General features: G+C 47.9%; 1 protein-coding gene across 1 annotated transcript in view; it reads right to left on the bottom strand.

Annotated features, from left to right (window-relative positions):
* The window catches only part of LOC124020584 (cyclin-dependent kinase-like 5), a 35271-nt gene extending 15524 nt beyond the window's left edge, over window positions 1–19747 (bottom strand). Inside the window, 12 exon segments of the mRNA XM_046335821.1 lie at window positions 3184–3229; window positions 3232–3444; window positions 3617–3743; window positions 3997–4246; window positions 6756–6931; window positions 10116–10196; window positions 14676–14865; window positions 16164–16254; window positions 18556–18615; window positions 18792–18912; window positions 19443–19625; window positions 19742–19747. Coding sequence (XP_046191777.1) covers window positions 3184–3229; window positions 3232–3444; window positions 3617–3743; window positions 3997–4246; window positions 6756–6931; window positions 10116–10196; window positions 14676–14865; window positions 16164–16254; window positions 18556–18615; window positions 18792–18912; window positions 19443–19625; window positions 19742–19747 — 1544 coding nt within the window.
* Between the last annotated feature and the right edge of the window lie 898 nt (window positions 19748–20645).

The following is a 20645-nucleotide window of genomic DNA, read 5'->3' as shown; positions in this document are numbered from 1 at the left end:
GCCTGCGCCTCATGAAGATGGATTACTGGGCTGAACACGCTAACAACAAGTGGCTATTTGGACATAAATGATGGAAATTTATGGAACAAATCAGTCATTTATTGTCGAACTGGGATTCCTGTGAGTGCCTTCGGATGAAGATCATCAAAGGTAAGTTAATATTTATGGTGTAATTTCTAACTTTGTTGACTCCAAAATGGCGGATAGTCCTCTGGCTGTTTTGGGTTCTGAGCTTCGTTCTCAGATTATGCTTTTTCCATAAAGTAAAAAAAAAAATCTGACACAGTGGCATTAAGGAGAAGTCTATCTTTAATTCTGTGAATAACAGTTGTATCTTTTATCAATGTTTATTATGAGTATTTCTGCAAAATCACCAGATGTTTTGGAATCAAAACATTACTGCACGTAGCGCGCCAATGTAAACTGAGATTTTTAAAATATAAATATGGACATTATCAAAAAAAACATACATGTATTGTGTAACATGATGTCCTATGAGTGTCATCTGATGAAGATCATCAAAGGTTAGTGATTCATTGTATCTATATTTCTGATTTTTGTGACTCCTCTCTTTGGCTGGAAAATGGTTGTGTGTTTTTTTGACTTGGCTATGACTTAACATAATCATATGTTATGCTTTCGCTGTAAATCATTTTTAGAATTGGCCACGATGGGTAGATTAACAAGATGTTTATCTTTCATTTGCTGTATTGGACTTGTTATTGTGTGAAAGTTAAATATTTCTAAGAAATATCTTTGAATTTCACATGCTGCCTATTCAGCGTAATGTTTTCCGCTAGCGGAACCCCTGCCCTAGAAAGGTTAACAATTTCCTGACAGCTCTCTCTCTCTATAGGTTAACCATCCCCTGACAGCTCTCCCTCTCTCTATAGGTTAACCATCCCCTGACAGCTCTCTCTCTCTCTATATATAGGTTAACCATCCCCTGACAGCTCTCTCTCTCTCTATTGGTTAACCATCCCTGACAGCTCTCTCTCTCTCTATATAGGTTAACCATCCCCTGACAGCTCTCTCTCTATATATATAGGTTAACCATCCCCTGACAGCTCTCTCTCTATATATATAGGTTAACCATCCCCTGACAGCTCTCTCTATATATATATAGGTTAACCATCCCCTGACAGCTCTCTCTCTATATATATAGGTTAACCATCCCCTGACAGCTCTCTCTCTCTATATATAGGTTAACCATCCCCTGACAGCTCTCTCTCTCTATATATATAGGTTAACCATCCCCTGACAGCTCTCTCTCTATATATATAGGTTAACCATCCCCTGACAGCTCTCTCTCTCTCTCTCTATATATATAGGTTAACCATCCCCTGACAGCTCTCTCTCTATATATATAGGTTAACCATCCCCTGACAGCTCTCTCTCTCTCTCTCTCTCTCTCTCTCTCTATATATAGGTTAACCATCCCCTGACAGCTCTCTCTCTCTATATATAGGTTAACCATCCCCTGACAGCTCTCTCTCTCTCTCTCTCTCTATATATATATAGGTTAACCATCCCCTGACAGCTCTCTCTATATATATAGGTTAACTATCCCCTGAAGGCTCTCTCTCTCTATATAGGTTAACCATCCCCTGACAGCTCTCTCTCTCTATATAGGTTAACTATCCCCTGAAGGCTCTCTCTCTCTATATAGGTTAACCATCCCCTGACAGCTCTCTCTCTATATATAGGTTAACCATCCCCTGACAGCTCTCTCTCTCTATATATAGGTTAACCATCCCCTGACAGCTCTCTCTCTCTCTCTATATATAGGTTAACCATCCCCTGACAGCTCTCTCTCTCTCTATATATAGGTTAACCATCCCCTGACAGCTCTCTCTCTCTATATATATAGGTTAACCATCCCCTGACAGCTCTCTCTCTCTCTATATAGGTTAACCATCCCCTGACAGCTCTCTCTCTCTCTATATATATAGGTTAACCATCCCCTGACAGCTCTCTCTCTCTATATAGGTTAACCATCCCCTGACAGCTCTCTCTCTCTATATAGGTTAACCATCCCCTGACAGCTCTCTCTATATAGGTTAACCATCCCCTGACAGCTCTCTCTCTCTATATAGGTTAACCATCCCCTGACAGCTCTCTCTCTATATAGGTTAACCATCCCCTGACAGCTCTCTCTATCTATATAGGTTAACCATCCCCTGACAGCTCTCTCTCTCTATATAGGTTAACCATCCCCTGACAGCTCTCTCTCTATATATAGGTTAACCATCCCCTGACAGCTCTCTCTCTCTATATATAGGTTAACCATCCCCTGACAGCTCTCTCTCTCTCTATATATATAGGTTAACCATCCCCTGACAGCTCTCTCTCTCTATATATATATAGGTTAACCATCCCCTGACAGCTCTCTCTCTCTCTATATATAGGTTAACCATCCCCTGACAGCTCTCTCTCTCTCTATATATAGGTTAACCATCCCCTGACAGCTCTCTCTCTCTCTATATAGGTTAATCATCCCCTGACAGCTCTCTCTCTCTATATATATAGGTTAACCATCCCCTGACAGCTCTCTCTCTCTCTATATATAGGTTAACCATCCCCTGACAGCTCTCTCTCTCTCTATATAGGTTAACCATCCCCTGACAGCTCTCTCTCTCTCTATATATAGGTTAACCATCCCCTGACAGCTCTCTCTCTCTCTATATAGGTTAACCATCCCCTGACAGCTCTCTCTCTCTATATATATAGGTTAACCATCCCCTGACAGCTCTCTCTCTCTATATAGGTTAACCATCCCCTGACAGCTCTCTCTCTCTATATAGGTTAACCATCCCCTGACAGCTCTCTCTCTATATATAGGTTAACCATCCCCTGACAGCTCTCTCTCTCTATATAGGTTAACCATCCCCTGACAGCTCTCTCTCTATATAGGTTAACCATCCCCTGACAGCTCTCTCTATCTATATAGGTTAACCATCCCCTGACAGCTCTCTCTCTCTATATAGGTTAACCATCCCCTGACAGCTCTCTCTCTCTATATAGGTTAACCATCCCCTGACAGCTCTCTCTCTCTCTATATAGGTTAACCATCCCCTGACAGCTCTCTCTCTATATATATATAGGTTAACCATCCCCTGGCAGCTCTCTCTCTCTATATATATAGGTTAACCATCCCCTGACAGCTCTCTCTCTCTATGTTACCTGGCAGGGAAGAAGCGGGCGGAGATTCCAGGGGTTGCCGTAGGTCGTCGGGGTGCACGCCCCTCACCCCATCTCCAAGGTTACCACCCACAGACTTGGCATTGTTGCTCAAGGCGCTGTGGCTCTTGGACAGGCTCAGGTAGGAACTGGAACTCTTGGAGGAGCTGTGGGTGGAGTCTATGTTGTGTCCACCATGGCGGCCATGTTGTTTCTCCATGGTATTGGTCTTGCCCTCCAGAAAGGAAGAGTGTCGTCCCTGCCCTACTGGAAATATTCAAATGTAAAAAATGGGCTGGCAATGCAGACAGAAGGCAGCTTTATGTTCAAGTATACCCCTTGACAGGATTCTAGTCAAGAGCATTTTTCCTTTTAAGTGTTAAGGAAGGGGTATGTATTAATCTTATGTGCATGTTTCAGTAGGGTGGCCCCGGACCTTGCTGTTGCTGCTGCTGAGAGCGGGAGGTGGACTTCACGTACATGGCTCCAGGGCCCTGCTGGTCAGGAGCCTTGGCCCCTGGGGGCCCAACACCAACTAGGTTGAAGTCAAACTGTGTCGTGCCCTTTAAAATAAAGAGAAGACAAGAGAAGATAAAATAAGACAAGATAATAACGTTATTGTCCCCAACCACGGGAAAATGTTGTTTTCAGCCTTGTGCATTTAGATGAAAATACATGTCAAGAATAAACACAGGTCAAGACAAAGACAGCTGGAAAAACAAACTAAATGAATACAATTTATGTAAACAAGTGTAGTTTGCTCCATAAGGAGCTGAATAAGTTATTAATGAAAGTAGAGGTCCTGACGTTGTTTACCTTGGTGTCCTTGGGGCTGAGCAGGTGTGGCATGTTGTTGTTGACCAAGTCCTTACTACAGGCCATGGAGCGGTTGAGGGTCTGGGTCATGTAAGCCTTGGGGTGGAGGGTGGGGCTCAGGCTGGACGAAACAGGCTTGTTGCCGTTTAGGAAGCTGTCATTGCCTAGGTGAAGGTCGCCATGGCGAGGTAGGCTGGAACATTCCTTACTGTTAGAGTGACGGTGACCCGAGCTCTTACTGCCGTGGCTTCTGTATAAGGGAGGGGAGGGAGGGAGGGAGGGAGGGAGGGAGGGAGGGAGGGAGGGAGGGAGGGAGGGAGGGGGAGGGAGGGAGGGAGGGAGGGAGGGAGGGAGGGAGGGAGGGAGGGAGGGAGGGAGGGAGGGAGGGAGGGAGGGGAGGGAGGGAGGGAGGGGAGGGAGGGAGGGAGGGAGGGAGGGGAGGGGAGGGAGGGAGGGAGGGAGGGAGGGAGGGAGGGAGGGAGGGAGGGGGAGGGGAGGGAGGGAGGGAGGGAGGGGGGGAGGGGAGGGAGGGAGGGAGGGAGGGAGGGGGGAGGGAGGGAGGGAGGGAGGGAGGGGGAGGGAGGGAGGGAGGGAGGGAGGGAGGGAGGGGAGGGAGGGAGGGAGGGAGGGAGGGAGGGAGGGAGGGAGGGAGGGAGGGGGAGGGAGGGAGGGGAGGGAGGGGAGGGAGGGAGGGAGGGAGGGAGGGAGGGAGGGGAGGGAGGGAGGGAGGGAGGGGGAGGGAGGGAGGGAGGGAGGGGGGAGGGGAGGGGAGGGGAGGGAGGGAGGGAGGGAGGGGAGGGAGGGAGGGGAGGGGGGAGGGAGGGAGGGGAGGAGGGGAGGGGAGGGAGGGAGGGAGAGGGGGTGGGAGGGAGGGAGGGAGGGAGGGGAGGGAGGGAGGGAGGGAGGGAGAGGAGGGGAGGGAGGGGAGGGAGGGAGGGGAGGGGGTGGGAGGGAGGGAGGGAGGGGAGGGGAGGGGAGGGAGGGAGGGAGGGAGGGAGGGGAGGGGAGGGGAGGGGAGGGGGGGGAGGGGAGGGGAGGGGAGGGAGGGGAGGATTAAGATCAGAACATATTGAGATTGAGAGATATTGAGAGGTACATGTATAGCTAAGTAGCTTATTTTATCTGTGCAAGAACAACATAGCCAGATGTGAAACCATTCAGTATCCAGAACCTAACCAGACCCCATTCAGTATCCAGAACCTAACCAGACCCCATTCAGTATCCAGAACCTAACCAGACCCCATTCAGTATCCAGAACCTAACCAGACCCCATTCAGTATCCAGAACCTAACCAGACCCCATTCAGTATCCAGAACCTAACCAGACCCCATGCAGTATCCAGAACCTAACCAGACCCCATTCAGTATCCAGAACCTAACCAGACCCCATTCAGTATCCAGAACCTAACCAGACCCCATTCAGTATCCAGAACCTAACCAGACCCCATGCAGTATCCAGAACCTAACCAGACCCCATTCAGTATCCAGAACCTAACCAGACCCCATTCAGTATCCAGAACCTAACCAGACCCCATGCAGTATCCAGAACCTAACCAGACCCCATTCAGTATCCAGAACCTAACCAGACCCCATTCAGTATCCAGAACCTAACCAGACCCCATTCAGTATCCAGAACCTAACCAGACCCCATGCAGTATCCAGAACCTAACCAGACCCCATTCAGTATCCAGAACCTAACCAGACCCCATTCAGTATCCAGAACCTAACCAGACCCCATTCAGTATCCAGAACCTAACCAGACCCCATTCAGTATCCAGAACCTAACCAGACCCCATGCAGTATCCAGAACCTAACCAGACCCCATGCAGTATCCAGAACCTAACCAGACCCCATTCAGTATCCAGAACCTAACCAGACCCCATTCAGTATCCAGAACCTAACCAGACCCCATTCAGTATCCAGAACCTAACCAGACCCCATTCAGTATCCAGAACCTAACCAGACCCCATTCAGTACCCAGAACCTAACCAGACCCCATTCAGTATCCAGAACCTAACCAGACCCCATTCAGTATCCAGAACCTAACCAGACCCCATTCAGTATCCAGAACCTAACCAGACCCCATTCAGTATCCAGAACCTAACCAGACCCCATTCAGTATCCAGAACCTAACCAGACCCCATTCAGTATCCAGAACCTAACCAGACCCCATTCAGTATCCAGAACCTAACCAGACCCCATTCAGTATCCAGAACCTAACCAGACCCCATTCAGTATCCAGAACCTAACCAGACCCCATGCAGTATCCAGAACCTAACCAGACCCCATTCAGTATCCAGAACCTAACCAGACCCCATTCAGTATCCAGAACCTAACCAGACCCCATTCAGTATCCAGAACCTAACCAGACCCCATTCAGTATCCAGAACCTAACCAGACCCCATTCAGTATCCAGAACCTAACCAGACCCCATTCAGTATCCAGAACCTAACCAGACCCCATTCAGTATCCAGAACCTAACCAGACCCCATGCAGTATCCAGAACCTAACCAGACCCCATTCAGTATCCAGAACCTAACCAGACCCCATTCAGTATCCAGAACCTAACCAGACCCCATTCAGTATCCAGAACCTAACCAGACCCCATTCAGTATCCAGAACCTAACCAGACCCCATGCAGTATCCAGAACCTAACCAGACCCCATTCAGTATCCAGAACCTAACCAGACCACTTGTCTGACAACAACAACAACAACAACAACAACAACAACAACACCAACAACCCCCTACAGTGCTGACCTGGTGGGCACAGTGTTGTCCATGTGGCTGTGGGGCTTCCTCTTGGAGGAGCGTGGGGGGTTAGGGGAGGGTGGTGCTGGGGCGGGCTGCTCCAGGAGGCGGAGGGGCTGGAAGGCTGGGTGGTTCAGACTCTGTTCTGTCAGGTAGCGGTCAGAAGGGACCAGCAACAACAGGTTCTAGAGAGGGAGAAGACAGACCACAGGGGTTTAGGACACAGTCAATCACAAAACTCTCTCTCTCTATATATATATATATATATATATATATATATATATATATATATATATATATATATATATATATATATATATATATATATATATACGGTACCAGTCAAAAGTTTTGACACACCTACTCATTCAAGTTTTTTTGTGTATTTTTACTATTTTCTACATTGTAGAATAATAGTGAACACATCAAAACTATGAAATAACATATTGAATCATGTAGTTAACCAAAAAGGGTTAAACAAATCAGTTTTGCACACTCTTTGCATTCTCTCAACCAGCTTCATGAGATTGTCACCTGGAATTAATTTAAATGAACAGGTGTGCCTTGTTAAAAGTTCATTTGTGGAATTTCTTTCCTTCTTAATGTGTTTGAGCCAATCAGTTGTGTTGTGACCAGGTAGGGGTGGTATACAGAATATAGACCTATTTGGTAAAAGATCAAGTCTATATTATGGCAAGAACAGCTCAAATAAGCAAAGAGAAACGACAGTTCATCATTACTTTAAGATATCAAGGTCAGTCAATACGGAACATTTCAAGAACTTTTTAAAGTTTCTTCAAGTGCAGTCGCAAGCGCTTGACGAAACTGGCTCTCATGAGGACCGCCACAGGAAAGGAAGACCCAGAGTTACCTCTGCTGCAGAGGATAGGTTCATTAGAATGACCAGCCTCAGAAATCGGCAATTAACTGCACCTCATATAGCAGCCCAAATAAATGCTTCACAGAGTTCAAGTAACAGACACATCTCAACATCAACTGTTCAGAGACCACTTCTAAAGGACACCAATAATAAGAAGAAACTTGCTTGGGCCAAGAAACATGAGCAATGGTGTAAATCTGTCCTTTGGTCTGATGAGTCCAAATCTGAGATTTTTATTTCTAACTGCTGTGTCTTTGTGAGAAGCAGAGTAGGTGAACAGATGATCTCTGCATGTGTGGCTCCCACCATGAAGCATGGAGGAGGAGGTGTGATGGTGCTTTGCTGGTGACACTGGCATTGATTTATTTAGAATTCAAGGCACACTTAACCAGCATGGCTACCACATAATTCTGCAGCAATTTTTTTTAACCTTTATCTAACCAGGCAAGTCAGTTAAGAACACATTCTTATTTTCAATGACGGCCTAGGAACAGTGGGTTAACTGCCTGTTCAGGGGCAGAACGACAGATTTGTACCTTGTCAGCTCAGGGGTTTGAACTCGCAACCTTCCGGGTTACTAGTCCAACGCTCTAACCACGAGGCTACCCAATACACCATCCCAGGCTGTGTAAGGGATATTTGATCAAGAAGGAGATTTATGGAGTGCTGCATCAGATGACCTTGCCTCCACAATCACCCGAACTCAACCCAATTGAGATGGTTTGGGATGAGTTAGTCCGCAGAATGAAGGAAAAGCAGTCAACAAGTGCTCAGCATATGTGGGAACTCTTTCAAGACTATTGGGAAAGCATTCCACGTGACTACCTCATGAAGCTGGTTGAGAGACCAGCTGTTCCAGAAGAGTGTGTGATCACACTCTCCGCAGTCGATGAGTAAGACCTTTAAACAGGCCAACATTCACAAGGCCGCAGGGCCAGATGGATTACCAGGACGTGTACTGCTAGCATGCACTGACCAACTAGCAAATGTCTACACTGACATGTGCAACCTCTCCCTGTCCGAGTCTGTAATACCAGCATGTTTTAAGCGGACCACCATCGACCCTGTACCCAAGAACACTAAGGTAAACTGTCTGTAGCCATGAAGTGCTTTGAAAGGTTGGTCATGGCTCACATCAACACCATTATTCCAGAAACCCTAGACCCACTCCAATTTGCATACCGCCCTAACAGATCCACAGATGATGCAATCTCAATTGCACTCCACACTGCTCTTACCCACCTGGACATAAGGAACACCTACTGTATGTGAGAATGCTGTTCACTGACTACAGTTCAGCGTTCAACATCATAGGGCCCTCAAAGCTCATCAATAAGCTAAGGACCCTGGGACTAAACACCTCTCTCTCCAACTGGATCCTGGACTTCCTAACGGGCCGCCCCCAGGTGGTGAGGGTAGGTAACAACACATCCGCCACGCTGATCCTCAACACGGGGGCCCCTCAGGGGTGTGTGCTCAGTCCCCTCCTGTACTCCCTGCTCACCCATGACTGCACGGCCAGGCACGACACCAACCCTATCATTAAGTTTCCGATGACACAATAGTGGTGGGCCTGATCACCAATAACAACGAGACAGCCTATAGGGAGGAGGTCAGAGACCTGTCCGTGTGCTGCCAGGACAACAACCTCTCCCTAAACGTGATCAAGACAAAGAAGATGATTGTGGACTACAGGAAAAAGAGGACTGAGCACACCCCCGTTCTCATCGACAGGAATTCATACATTTTCATAGTGGTCCTTGGTGGTAATTGAACCCACACCCCTGGTGTTGCAAGCGCCTTGCTCTACTAACTGAGCTACAGCATTCTTAACGCAGAGCTCTACATCTGTTGGTTACAGAATTCATTATCACGCGCTGTATAGAAACGCTAGAGACTCAGACCATTCTAAAAACAACTGGCTTTTAACCACGTGGATCCAGAGACAGAGATATGGGTGGGAGGGTTTATCACACCATTCATCTCCTGAGGAAAGTGTGATGTACTGTAGGCCTCGCTCACAGCAGAGTACTGACTGACCCACAGCTTTAGTCATAGACATACATTAGCTAGCAAGACAAGTCTAGTTTGAGCCTGCAGAATCCAGAATACCTTCCATTTGCAGGACTAGAATACCTTCCATTAGCAGGACTAGAATACCTCCCATTAGCAGGACTAGTCTAGTTTGAGCCTGGAGGACCCAGAATACCTTCCATTTGCAGGACTAGAATACCTCCCATTAGCAGGACTAGTCTAGTTTGAGCCTGGAGGACCCAGAATGTGCTAATACTGGCAATACCAATTGTGTGTCTCTGTGTGTGTGTGTGTGTGTGTGTGTGTGTGTGTGTGTGTGTGTGTGTGTGTGTGTGTGTGTGTGTGTGTGTGTGTGTGTGTGTGTGTGTGTGTGTGTGTGTGTGTGTGTGTGTGTGTGTGTGTGTGTGTGTGTGTGTGTGTGTGTGTGTGTGTGTGTGTGTGTGTGTGTGTGTTACCTTCATCAGATCCAGCATGAGGCCACTCAGGATGGCCAGGTACCTCCGCTCCAGGGTTGTAGGGTGATTCACTGAGGGGAACTGCTGACACACACACGTACAGTTGTGAGGTTTCAGAGTGCAGTGTCTATGTTGAGATTCAGATGTGTCTGACTGGAGTTGACAGGAGACTGTTGTGTCTGAGGCCAGACGTCCTGCTAACGGGCCTAACACAGCTTTCACTATAGCAGGTACATGATTACCACCCCTCCCATGGATCTCTGTGTGGGAGTCTGGTGGACATGCATGTTTCTGTCTGTCTGAAGGTGTGTATCTCTGTGTGGGAGTGCATCAGGAGGCTGGTGGACATGCATGTGTCTGTCTGTCTGAAGGTGTGTATCTCTGTGTGGGAGTGCATCAGGAGGCTGGTGGACATGCATGTTTCTGTCTGTCTGAAGGTGTGTATCTCTGTGTGGGAGTGCATCAGGAGGCTGGTGGACATGCATGTGTCTGTCTGTCTGAAGGTGTGTATCTCTGTGTGGGAGTGCATCAGGAGGCTGGTGGACATGCATGTGTCTGTCTGTCTGAAGGTGTGTATCTCTGTGTGGGAGTGCATCAGGAGGCTGGTGGACATGCATGTGTCTGTCTGTCTGAAGGTGTGTATCTCTGTGTGGGAGTGCATCAGGAGGCTGGTGGACATGCATGTGTCTGTCTGTCTGAAGGTGTGTGTCTCTGTGTGGGAGTGCATCAGGAGGCTGGTGGACATGCATGTGTCTGTCTGTCTGAAGGTGTGTATCTCTGTGTAGGAGTGCATCAGGAGGCTGGTGGACATGCATGTTTCTGTCTGTCTGAAGGTGTGTGTCTCTGTGTGGGAGTGCATCAGGAGGCTGGTGGACATGCATGTGTCTGTCTGTCTGAAGGTGTGTATCTCTGTGTGGGAGTGCATCAGGAGGCTGGTGGACATGCATGTGTCTGTCTGTCTGAAGGTGTGTGTCTCTGTGTGGGAGTGCATCAGGAGGCTGGTGGACATGCATGTGTCTGTCTGTCTGAAGGTGTGTGTCTCTGTGTGGGAGTGCATCAGGAGGCTGGTGGACATGCATGTGTCTGTCTGTCTGAAGGTGTGTGTCTCTGTGTGGGAGTGCATCAGGAGGCTGGTGGACATGCATGTGTCTGTCTGTCTGAAGGTGTGTGTCTCTGTGTGGGAGTGCATCAGGAGGCTGGTGGACATGCATGTGTCTGTCTGTCTGAAGGTGTGTGTCTCTGTGTGGGAGTGCATCAGGAGGCTGGTGGACATGCATGTGTCTGTCTGTCTGAAGGTGTGTATCTCTGTGTGGGAGTGCATCAGGAGGCTGGTGGACATGCATGTGTCTGTCTGTCTGAAGGTGTGTCTCTGTGTGGGAGTGCATCAGGAGGCTGGTGGACATGCATGTGTCTGTCTGTCTGAAGGTGTGTATCTCTGTGTGGGAGTGCATCAGGAGGCTGGTGGACATGCATGTGTCTGTCTGTCTGAAGGTGTGTGTCTCTGTGTGGGAGTGCATCAGGAGGCTGGTGGACATGCATGTGTCTGTCTGTCTGAAGGTGTGTGTCTCTGTGTGGGAGTGCATCAGGAGGCATGCATGTCCACCAGCCTCCACACTGTGGTATTTCACCCAGTAGAGATTTGAGAGTTTATCAAAATTGGATTTGTGAATTCTTTGTGGATCTGTGTAATCTGAGGGAAATATGTGTCTCTAATATGGTCATACATTGGGCAGGAGGTTAGGAAGTGCAGCTCAGTTTCCACCTCATTTTGTGGGCAGTGAGCACATAGCCTGTCTTCTCTTGAGAGCCAGGTCTGCCTACGGCGGCCTTTCTCAATAGCAAGGCTATGCTCACTGAGTCTGTACATCGTCAAAGCTTTCCTTAAGTTTGGGTCAGTCACAGTGGTCAGGTATTCTGCCACTGTGGACTCTCTGTGTAGGGCCAAATAGCATTCTAGTTTGCTCTGTTTTTTTGTTAATTCTTTCCAATGTGTCAAGTAATTATCTTTTTGTTTTCTCATGATTTGCTTGGGTCTAATTGTGTTGCTGTCCTGGGGCTCTGTGGGGTGTGTTTGTGTTTGTGAACAGAGCCCCAGGACCAGCTTGCTTAGGGAACTCTTCTCCAGGTTCATCTCTCTGTAGGTGATAGCTTTGTTATGGAAGGTTTGGGCATCGCTTCCTTTTAGGTGGTTGTAGAATTTAACGGCTCTTTTCTGGATTTTGATCATTAGTGGGTATTGGCCTAATTCTGGTCTGCCTGCATTATTTGGTGTTTTACGTTGTACACAGAGGTTATTTTTGCCGAATTCTGTATGCAGAGTCTCAATTTGGTATTTGTCCCATTTTGTGAAGTCTTGGTTGGTGAGCGGACTCCAGACCTCACAACCATAAAGGGCAATGGGCTCTATGACTGATTCAAGTATTTTTAGCCAGATCCTAATTGGTATGTTGAATTTTATGTTCCTTTTGATGGCATAGAATGCCCTTCTTGCCTTGTCTCTCAAATTGTTCACAGCTTTGTGGAAGTTACCTGTGGCGCTGATGTTTAGGCCAAGGTATGTATAGTTTTTTGTGTGCTCTAGGGCAATGGTGTCTCGATTGAATTTGTATTTGTGGTCCTGGCGACTGGACCTTTTTTGGAACACTATTATTTTGGTCTTACTGAGATTTACTGTCAGGGCCCAGGTCTGTCAGAATCTGTGCAGAATATCTAGGTGCTGCTGTAGGCCCTCCTTGGTTGGTGACAGAAGCACTGTCTCTCTCTCTGTCACTCTGTCTCTCTCTCAGTCTATCTGTCTCTATCTCTCTGTCTCTCAGTCTCTCTGTCTCTCAGTCTCTCTGTCTCTCTCTCTCTCTCTCTGTCTCTCTCTCTCTGCCTCTCAGTCTCTCTGTCTCTCTCTTCTACAGTAACACTGAACACCACCATAACATGATGACTCAATCCACTCAGTCACGGACCACACTGGGAAGACAGCCACCAGGACTCACACAGATAGATAGGTGGGAAAGAGACAGAGGAGAAATGGAGAGAGAGAGGGAAGGAGAGGAGAGAGATGGAGAGAGAGAGGGAAGGAGAGGAGAGAGATGGAGAGAGAGAGAGGGAAGGAGAGGAGAGAGATGGAGAGAGAGAGGGAAGGAGAGGAGAGAGATGGAGAGAGAGATAGAGAAGGAGAGGAGAGAGATGGAGAGAGAGATAGAGAAGGAGAGGAGAGAGATGGAGAGAGAGATAGAGAGAGAGGGAAGGAGAGGAGAAAGATGGAGAGAGAGAGGGAAGGAGAGGAGAGAGATGGAGAGAGAGAGAGGGAAGGAGAGGAGAGAGATGGAGAGAGAGAGAGGGAAGGAGAGGAGAGAGATGGAGAAAGAGAGAGGGAAGGAGAGGAGAGATAGAGAGAGAGAGAGAGAGAGAGAGAGAGAGAGAGAGAGAGAGAGAGAGAGAGAGAGAGGGAAGGAGAGGGAGAGATGGAGAGAGGGAAGGAGAGGAGAGAGATGGAGAGAGAGAGGGAAGGAGAGGAGAGAGATGGAGAGAGAGAGGGAAGAGAGGGAAGGAGAGAGAGGGAGAGGAGAGGAGAGAGGGAAGAGAGAGGAATGGGATGAGAGAGATGGAGAGAGAGGGAAGGAGAGGAGAGAGATGGAGAGAGAGGGAAGGAGAGGAGATAGATGGAGAGAGAGAGAGAGAGAGAGAGAGAGAGAGAGAGAGAGAGAGAGAGAGAGAGAGAGAGAGAGAGAGAGAGAGAGAGAGAGAGAGAGAGAGAGAGAGAGAGAGAGGGAAGGAGAGGAGAGAGATGGAGAGAGAGAGGGAATGGGATGAGAGAGATGGAGAGAGAGAGAGGGAAGGAGATGAGAGAGATGGAGAGAGAGATAGAGAAGGAGAGGAGAGAGATGGAGAGAGAGATAGAGAGAGAGGGAAGGAGAGGAGAGAGATGGAGAGAGGGAGGGAAGGAGAGAGAGAGATGGAGAGAGAGAGAGGGAAGGAGAGGAGAGAGATGGAGAAAGAGAGAGGGAAGGAGAGGAGAGATATGGAGAGAGAGAGAGAGGGAAGGAGAGGAGAGGAGAGAGATGGAGAGAGGGAAGGAGAGGAGAGGAGAGAGATGGAGAGAGAGATGGAGAGAGAGAGGGGGAAGGAGAGGAGAGAGATGGAGAGAGAGAGGGAAGGAGAGGAGAGAGATGAGAGAGATGAGAGAGAGAGAGAGAGAGAGAGAGAGAGAGAGAGAGAGAGAGAGAGAGAGAGAGAGAGAGAGAGAGAGAGAGAGAGAGAGAGAGAGAGAGGAAGGAGAGAGAGAGGGAAGGAGAGGAGAGAGATGGAGAGAGAGAGGGAATGGGATGAGAGAGATGGAGAGAGAGGGAAGGAAGGAAGGAGAGGAAAGAGATGGAGAGAGAGGGAAGGAGAGGAGAGAGATAGAGACAGGATGGAAAGAGAGGAGAGAGAATGGAGAGGGAGGGAGAGGTGGGATAGGTAGAGGTAGAGGTAGAGAGGAAGAAATGGGAGAGGAGAGGAAAGCGGAGGTGGAGTGTGAGATGACGACAGAACAGCTCAACAGATCGACCCCAGAGTTGACCTTACCCGTAGTCCATGGAAGCGAGGGTTGTTGTAGAAGAGCTTCATCTGTTCAGCAGGTAGAGGACCCAGGACCTTCTGGATGGTAAAGAGTTGATCTATCTCACTCTCCCCTGGGAACAGAGGCTGGCCATCACACAGCTCCCCCAGGATACAACCCACTGACCACATGTCTACAGCTTTACCATAGGGGGCCCTGGGGTGGAGGGGATAGAGAGAGGGGGAGAGAGAGAGAGAGAGAGAGAGAGAGAGAGAGAGAGAGAGAGAGAGAGAGAGAGAGAGAGAGAGAGAGAGAGAGAGAGAGACAGAGAAACAGAGAGAGAGAGAGAGAGAAACAGAGAGAGAGAGAGAGAGAGAGAGAGAGAGAGAGAGAGAGAGAGAGAAGGATGATACATGCCTATCCTGCCCACACTGAGCAGAGAACTGAAGAACTGAAGCACTAAATATGTTCTGTGAGAAAACAGCTTAAGTGATGCATTTGTAAAACTGAACCAGAAGAGTAAGGACAGAAGATGATGATGATGATGATGATGATGATGGTGATGATGATGTTGGTTCAGCAGAAGGTGATGAACACAATGACAGAAAGGAGAGAGAGAAGGAGAGAGAGAGGAGAGAGAGGTTGGCTGAGAGAAGAGAGGAGAAGAGAGGAGAGAGAGAAAGAGAGAGAGGTTGGCTGAGAGAAGAGAGGAGAAAGAGAGGAGAGAGAGAGAGAGAGAGAGAGAGAGAGAGAGAGAGAGAGAGAGAGAGAGAGAGAGAGAGAGAGAGAGAGAGAGAGAGAGGGGTTGGCTGAGAGAAGAGAGGAGAAGAGAGAAGAGCGCCGCTGAGACTGAGGAAGAGTGATGAAGAGAGAAAATATTTGCGTGGGCGGAATTCAAATACCAAGAGTCAATAAATGTAACAGTTGATTTAGTTGCTGTGGGAGAGGAAGGAGCCCCACCACATGATGCTCCATTATCTAGACGATCAAATGGACACAGTAACCTCCCTGTGTCTGTAGTACACACATGAAAACAGGATTTATCAAGGCCAGACTAATACACATGTTCACTGAAATATTCCGAGAAGGATATATGTATGTATGGACTGACAGCTATGCAGACAAACAGACACTTATCAATGTACACACACAACACACGCACGCACCTACACACACACACAGACCAATACACGCACCAATACAAACACACACACAAGAATACACGTACCAATACAATCACACACACGCGCACACACACCAATACACACACCAATACTAACACAAACACACACATCAAATACAAACACCAATACAAACTCACACACACACACACACACACACACACACACACACACACACACACACACACACACACACACACACACACACACACACACACACACACACACACACACACACACACACACACACACACACACACACACACACACACACACACACACACACACACACACACACACACACACAGGTCCAGTAGGTTTAATGGGACTCACCCCAGCAGTAGCTCAGGAGAGCGGTACCACCTAGTGGCTACATACTCAGTGTAGTTGGCATCACTTCCCTCTGACAGGTTGCGGGCAAAGCCTACAGGAAACCAGAGAGAGACAGAGGAAGTCATGGACAGATACTGACTCAAAGCCTACAGGAAACCAGAGAGAGACAGAGGAAGTCATGGACAGATACTGACTCAAAGCCTACAGGAAACCAGGCCAGAAACAGACAGAGGAAGTCATGGACAGATACTGACTCAAAGCCTACAGGAAACCAGAGAGAGACAGAGGAAGTCATGGACAGATACTGACTCAAAGCCTACAGGAAACCAGGCCAGAAACAGACAGAGGAAGTCATGGACAGATACTGACTCAAAGCCTACAGGAAACCAGGCCAGAAACAGACAGAGGAAGTCATGGACAGATACTGACTCAAAGCCTACAGGAAACCAGGCCAGAAACAGACAGAGGAAGTCATGAACACATACTGACTCAAAGCCTACAGGAAACCAGGCCAGAAACAGACAGAGGAAGTCATGAACACATACTGACTCAAAGCCTACAGGAAACCAGGCCAGAAACAGACAGAGGAAGTCATGGACAGATACTGACTCAAAGCCTACAGGAAACCAGGCCAGAAACAGACAGAGGAAGTCATGGACAGATACTGACTCAAAGCCTACAGGAAACCAGGCCAGAAACAGACAGAGGAAGTCATGGACAGATACTGACTCAAAGCCTACAGGAAACCAGGCCAGAAACAGACAGAGGAAGTCATGGACAGATACTGACTCAAAGCCTACAGGAAACCAGGCCAGAAACAGACAGAGGAAGTCATGGACAGATACTGACTCAAAGCCTACAGGAAACCAGAGAGAGACAGAGGAAGTCAGGAACACATACTGACTCAAAGCCTACAGGAAACCAGAGAGAGACAGAGGAAGTCATGGACAGATACTGACTCAAAGCCTACAGGAAACCAGGCCAGAAACAGACAGAGGAAGTCATGGACAGATACTGACTCAAAGCCTACAGGAAACCAGACCAGAGAGAGACAGAGGAAGTCATGGACAGATACTGACTCAAAGCCTACAGGAAACCAGAGAGAGACAGAGGAAGTCATGAACAGATACTGACTCAAAGCCTACAGGAAACCAGAGAGAGACAGAGGAAGTCATGGACAGATACTGACTCAAAGCCTACAGGAAACCAGAGAGAGACAGAGGAAGTCATGGACAGATACTGACTCAAAGCCTACAGGAAACCAGTCCAGAAACAGACAGAGGAAGTCATGGACAGATACTGACTCAAAGCCTACAGGAAACCAGGCCAGAAACAGAGAGGAAGTCATGGACAGATACTGACTCAAAGCCTACAGGAAACCAGGCCAGAAACAGACAGAGGAAGTCATGGACAGATACTGACTCAAAGCCTACAGGAAACCAGGCCAGAAACAGACAGAGGAAGTCATGGACAGATACTGACTCAAAGCCTACAGGAAACCAGGCCAGAAACAGACAGAGGAAGTCATGGACAGATACTGACTCAAAGTCTACAGGAAACCAGGCCAGAAACAGACAGAGGAAGTCATTGACAGATACTGACTCAAAGCCTACAGGAAACCAAGCCAGAAACAGACAGAGGAAGTCATGGACAGATACTGACTCAAAGCCTACAGGAAACCAGAGAGAGACAGAGGAAGTCATGGACAGATACTGACTCAAAGCCTACAGGAAACCAGGCCAGAAACAGACAGAGGAAGTCATGGACAGATACTGACTCAAAGCCTACAGGAAACCAGGCCAGAAACAGACAGAGGAAGTCATGGACAGATACTGACTCAAAGCCTACAGGAAACCAGAGAGAGACAGAGGAAGTCATGGACAGATACTGACTCAAAGCCTACAGGAAACCAGGCCAGAAACAGACAGAGGAAGTCATGGACAGATACTGACTCAAAGCCTACAGGAAACCAGAGAGAGACAGAGGAAGTCATGGACAGATACTGACTCAAAGCCTACAGGAAACCAGGCCAGAAACAGACAGAGGAAGTCATGGACAGATACTGACTCAAAGCCTACAGGAAACCAGGCCAGAAACAGACAGAGGAAGTCATGGACAGATACTGACTCAAAGCCTACAGGAAACCAGGCCAGAGAGAGACAGAGGAAGTCATGGACAGATACTGACTCAAAGCCTACAGGAAACCAGGCCAGAGAGAGACAGAGGAAGTCATGGACAGATACTGACTCAAAGCCTACAGGAAACCAGGCCAGAAACAGACAGAGGAAGTAATGGACAGATACTGACCATTGCTTACCAGGGATACTGAGATCGTCATACATCTAATGTACTGAGTTAATGACTCTGTTAGAAGTGACATATTTCTACTTACCAAAATCACAGAGTTTGAGAACATCCTCAGAGCTGATGAGGAGGTTTTCAGGCTTGATGTCTGAGGAGAAACAGAGGAGACCAATTTTCACACGCGGCAGCAGTCTGGTACTTGGCCAAACCAAAAGTCAGAACAAACCATCTCTGCTGGGAGGCCCTGCCTCTGACTCAACACGTCATCGTAGCAAAACGAAAGGAAAAGGTGACCTCGTTATAGTAAAGGTAAGAGTTCCTCACCTCTGTGTACGATCTCATTCTTATGGCACCAGTGGATGGCTTTGATCAGCTGGTAGATGTAGTTCCTGGCTTTGTCAGGTGGTGCTCCGTTAGGCAGTTCCTCCAGCAACTCCAGCATGTTCTGGAACACAGAATCCACAGTACTACTGTCAATCACAGCTACAACTACACTACCCATAATGCTTTGTATAACATGTGCCACAAATCCAACCCCTTAGAAAAACAAGTTAGATACTATGGCACTATTCTAAAAGTGAACCTGCTGGCGTAAACAGTAGCTAAGTATATTACATGATGATTTATCATCCAACCATCAGCGGATCCCAGCAATCCCTAGAAAGTAATGGACATTTCTAGACTATTCTGGTCTATAAAACGTTATCATTAAAAAGGTTCATCCTCTAGGTATTCACTGACCCTCTCCACATATTCTAGACTATTCTGGTCTATGAAACGTTATCATTAAAAAGGTTCATCCTCTAGGTATTCACTGACCCTCTCCACATATTCTAGACTATTCTGGTCTATGAAACGTTATCATTAAAAAGGTTCATCCTCTAGGTATTCACTGACCCTCTCCACATATTCTAGACTATTCTGGTCTATAAAACGTTATCATTAAAAAGGTTCATCCTCTAGGTATTCACTGACCCTCTCCACATATTCAAAGACCAGGTAGAGTTTCCCTCTCCTCCTGAAAGCCTCTTTGAGTTCCACGATGTTCTCCTGTTTCAGCGTCCGCAGCATCTTCAGCTCCCTCAGCGTGGTCTCTTTAACCTCCTCATTCTCCTCGCTGTCTTTAAACTTCTTTATGGCCACCAGCTCATTGGTCTCCTGGAACACAGCATGTCAAGAGTGTCACGCTGAGGGATCCTGTCAGTGGGGGCTGCTGAGGGGAGGACGGCTCATAATAATGGCTGGAATGGAGCGAATGAAACGGTATAAAACACATCCATGTTATTTGTCACATGCGGTGAATACAACAGGAGACCTGACAGTGAACCGCTGACTTACAAGCCCTTAACCAACAGGTGGAGACCTGACAGTGAAACGCTGACTTACAAGCCCTTAACCAACAGGTGGAGACCTGACAGTGAAACGCTGACTTACAAGCCCTTAACCAACAGGTGTAGTAGACCTGACAGTGAACCGCTGACTTACAAGCCCTTAACCAACAGGGGGAGACCTGACAGTGAAACGCTGACTTACAAGCCCTTAACCAACAGGGGGAGACCTGACAGTGAAACGCTGACTTACAAGCCCTTAACCAACAGGGGGAGACCTGACAGTGAAACGCTGACTTACAAGCCCTTAACCAACAGGTGTAGTAGACCTGACAGTGAAACGCTGACTTACAAGCCCTTAACCAACAGGTGTAGTAGACCTGACAGTGAAACGCTGACTTACAAGCCCTTAACCAACAGGTGTAGTAGACCTGACAGTGAAACGCTGACTTACAAGCCCTTAACCAACAGGTGGAGACCTGACAGTGAACCGCTTACTTACAAGCCCTTAACCAACAGGTGTGGTAGACTTGACAGTGAAACGCTGACTTACAAGCCCTTAACCAACAGGTGTAGTAGACCTGACAGTGAAACGCTGACTTACAAGCCCTTAACCAACAGGTGTGGTAGACCTGACAGTGAAACGCTGACTTACAAGCCCTTAACCAACAGGTGTAGTAGACCTGACAGTGAAACGCTGACTTACAAGCCCTTAACCAACAGGTGTAGTAGACCTAACAGTGAAACGCTGACTTACAAGCCCTTAACCAACAGGTGGAGACCTGACAGTGAAACGCTGACTTACAAGCCCTTAACCAACAGGGGGAGACCTGACAGTGAAACGCTGACT

The sequence above is a fragment of the Oncorhynchus gorbuscha genome, unplaced genomic scaffold (assembly GCF_021184085.1).
Source record: "Oncorhynchus gorbuscha isolate QuinsamMale2020 ecotype Even-year unplaced genomic scaffold, OgorEven_v1.0 Un_scaffold_861, whole genome shotgun sequence".
Taxonomy (NCBI): domain Eukaryota; kingdom Metazoa; phylum Chordata; class Actinopteri; order Salmoniformes; family Salmonidae; genus Oncorhynchus; species Oncorhynchus gorbuscha.
Note: the sequence above shows the minus strand (reverse complement) of the source record. Positions and strands in the feature narration are given on the sequence as shown.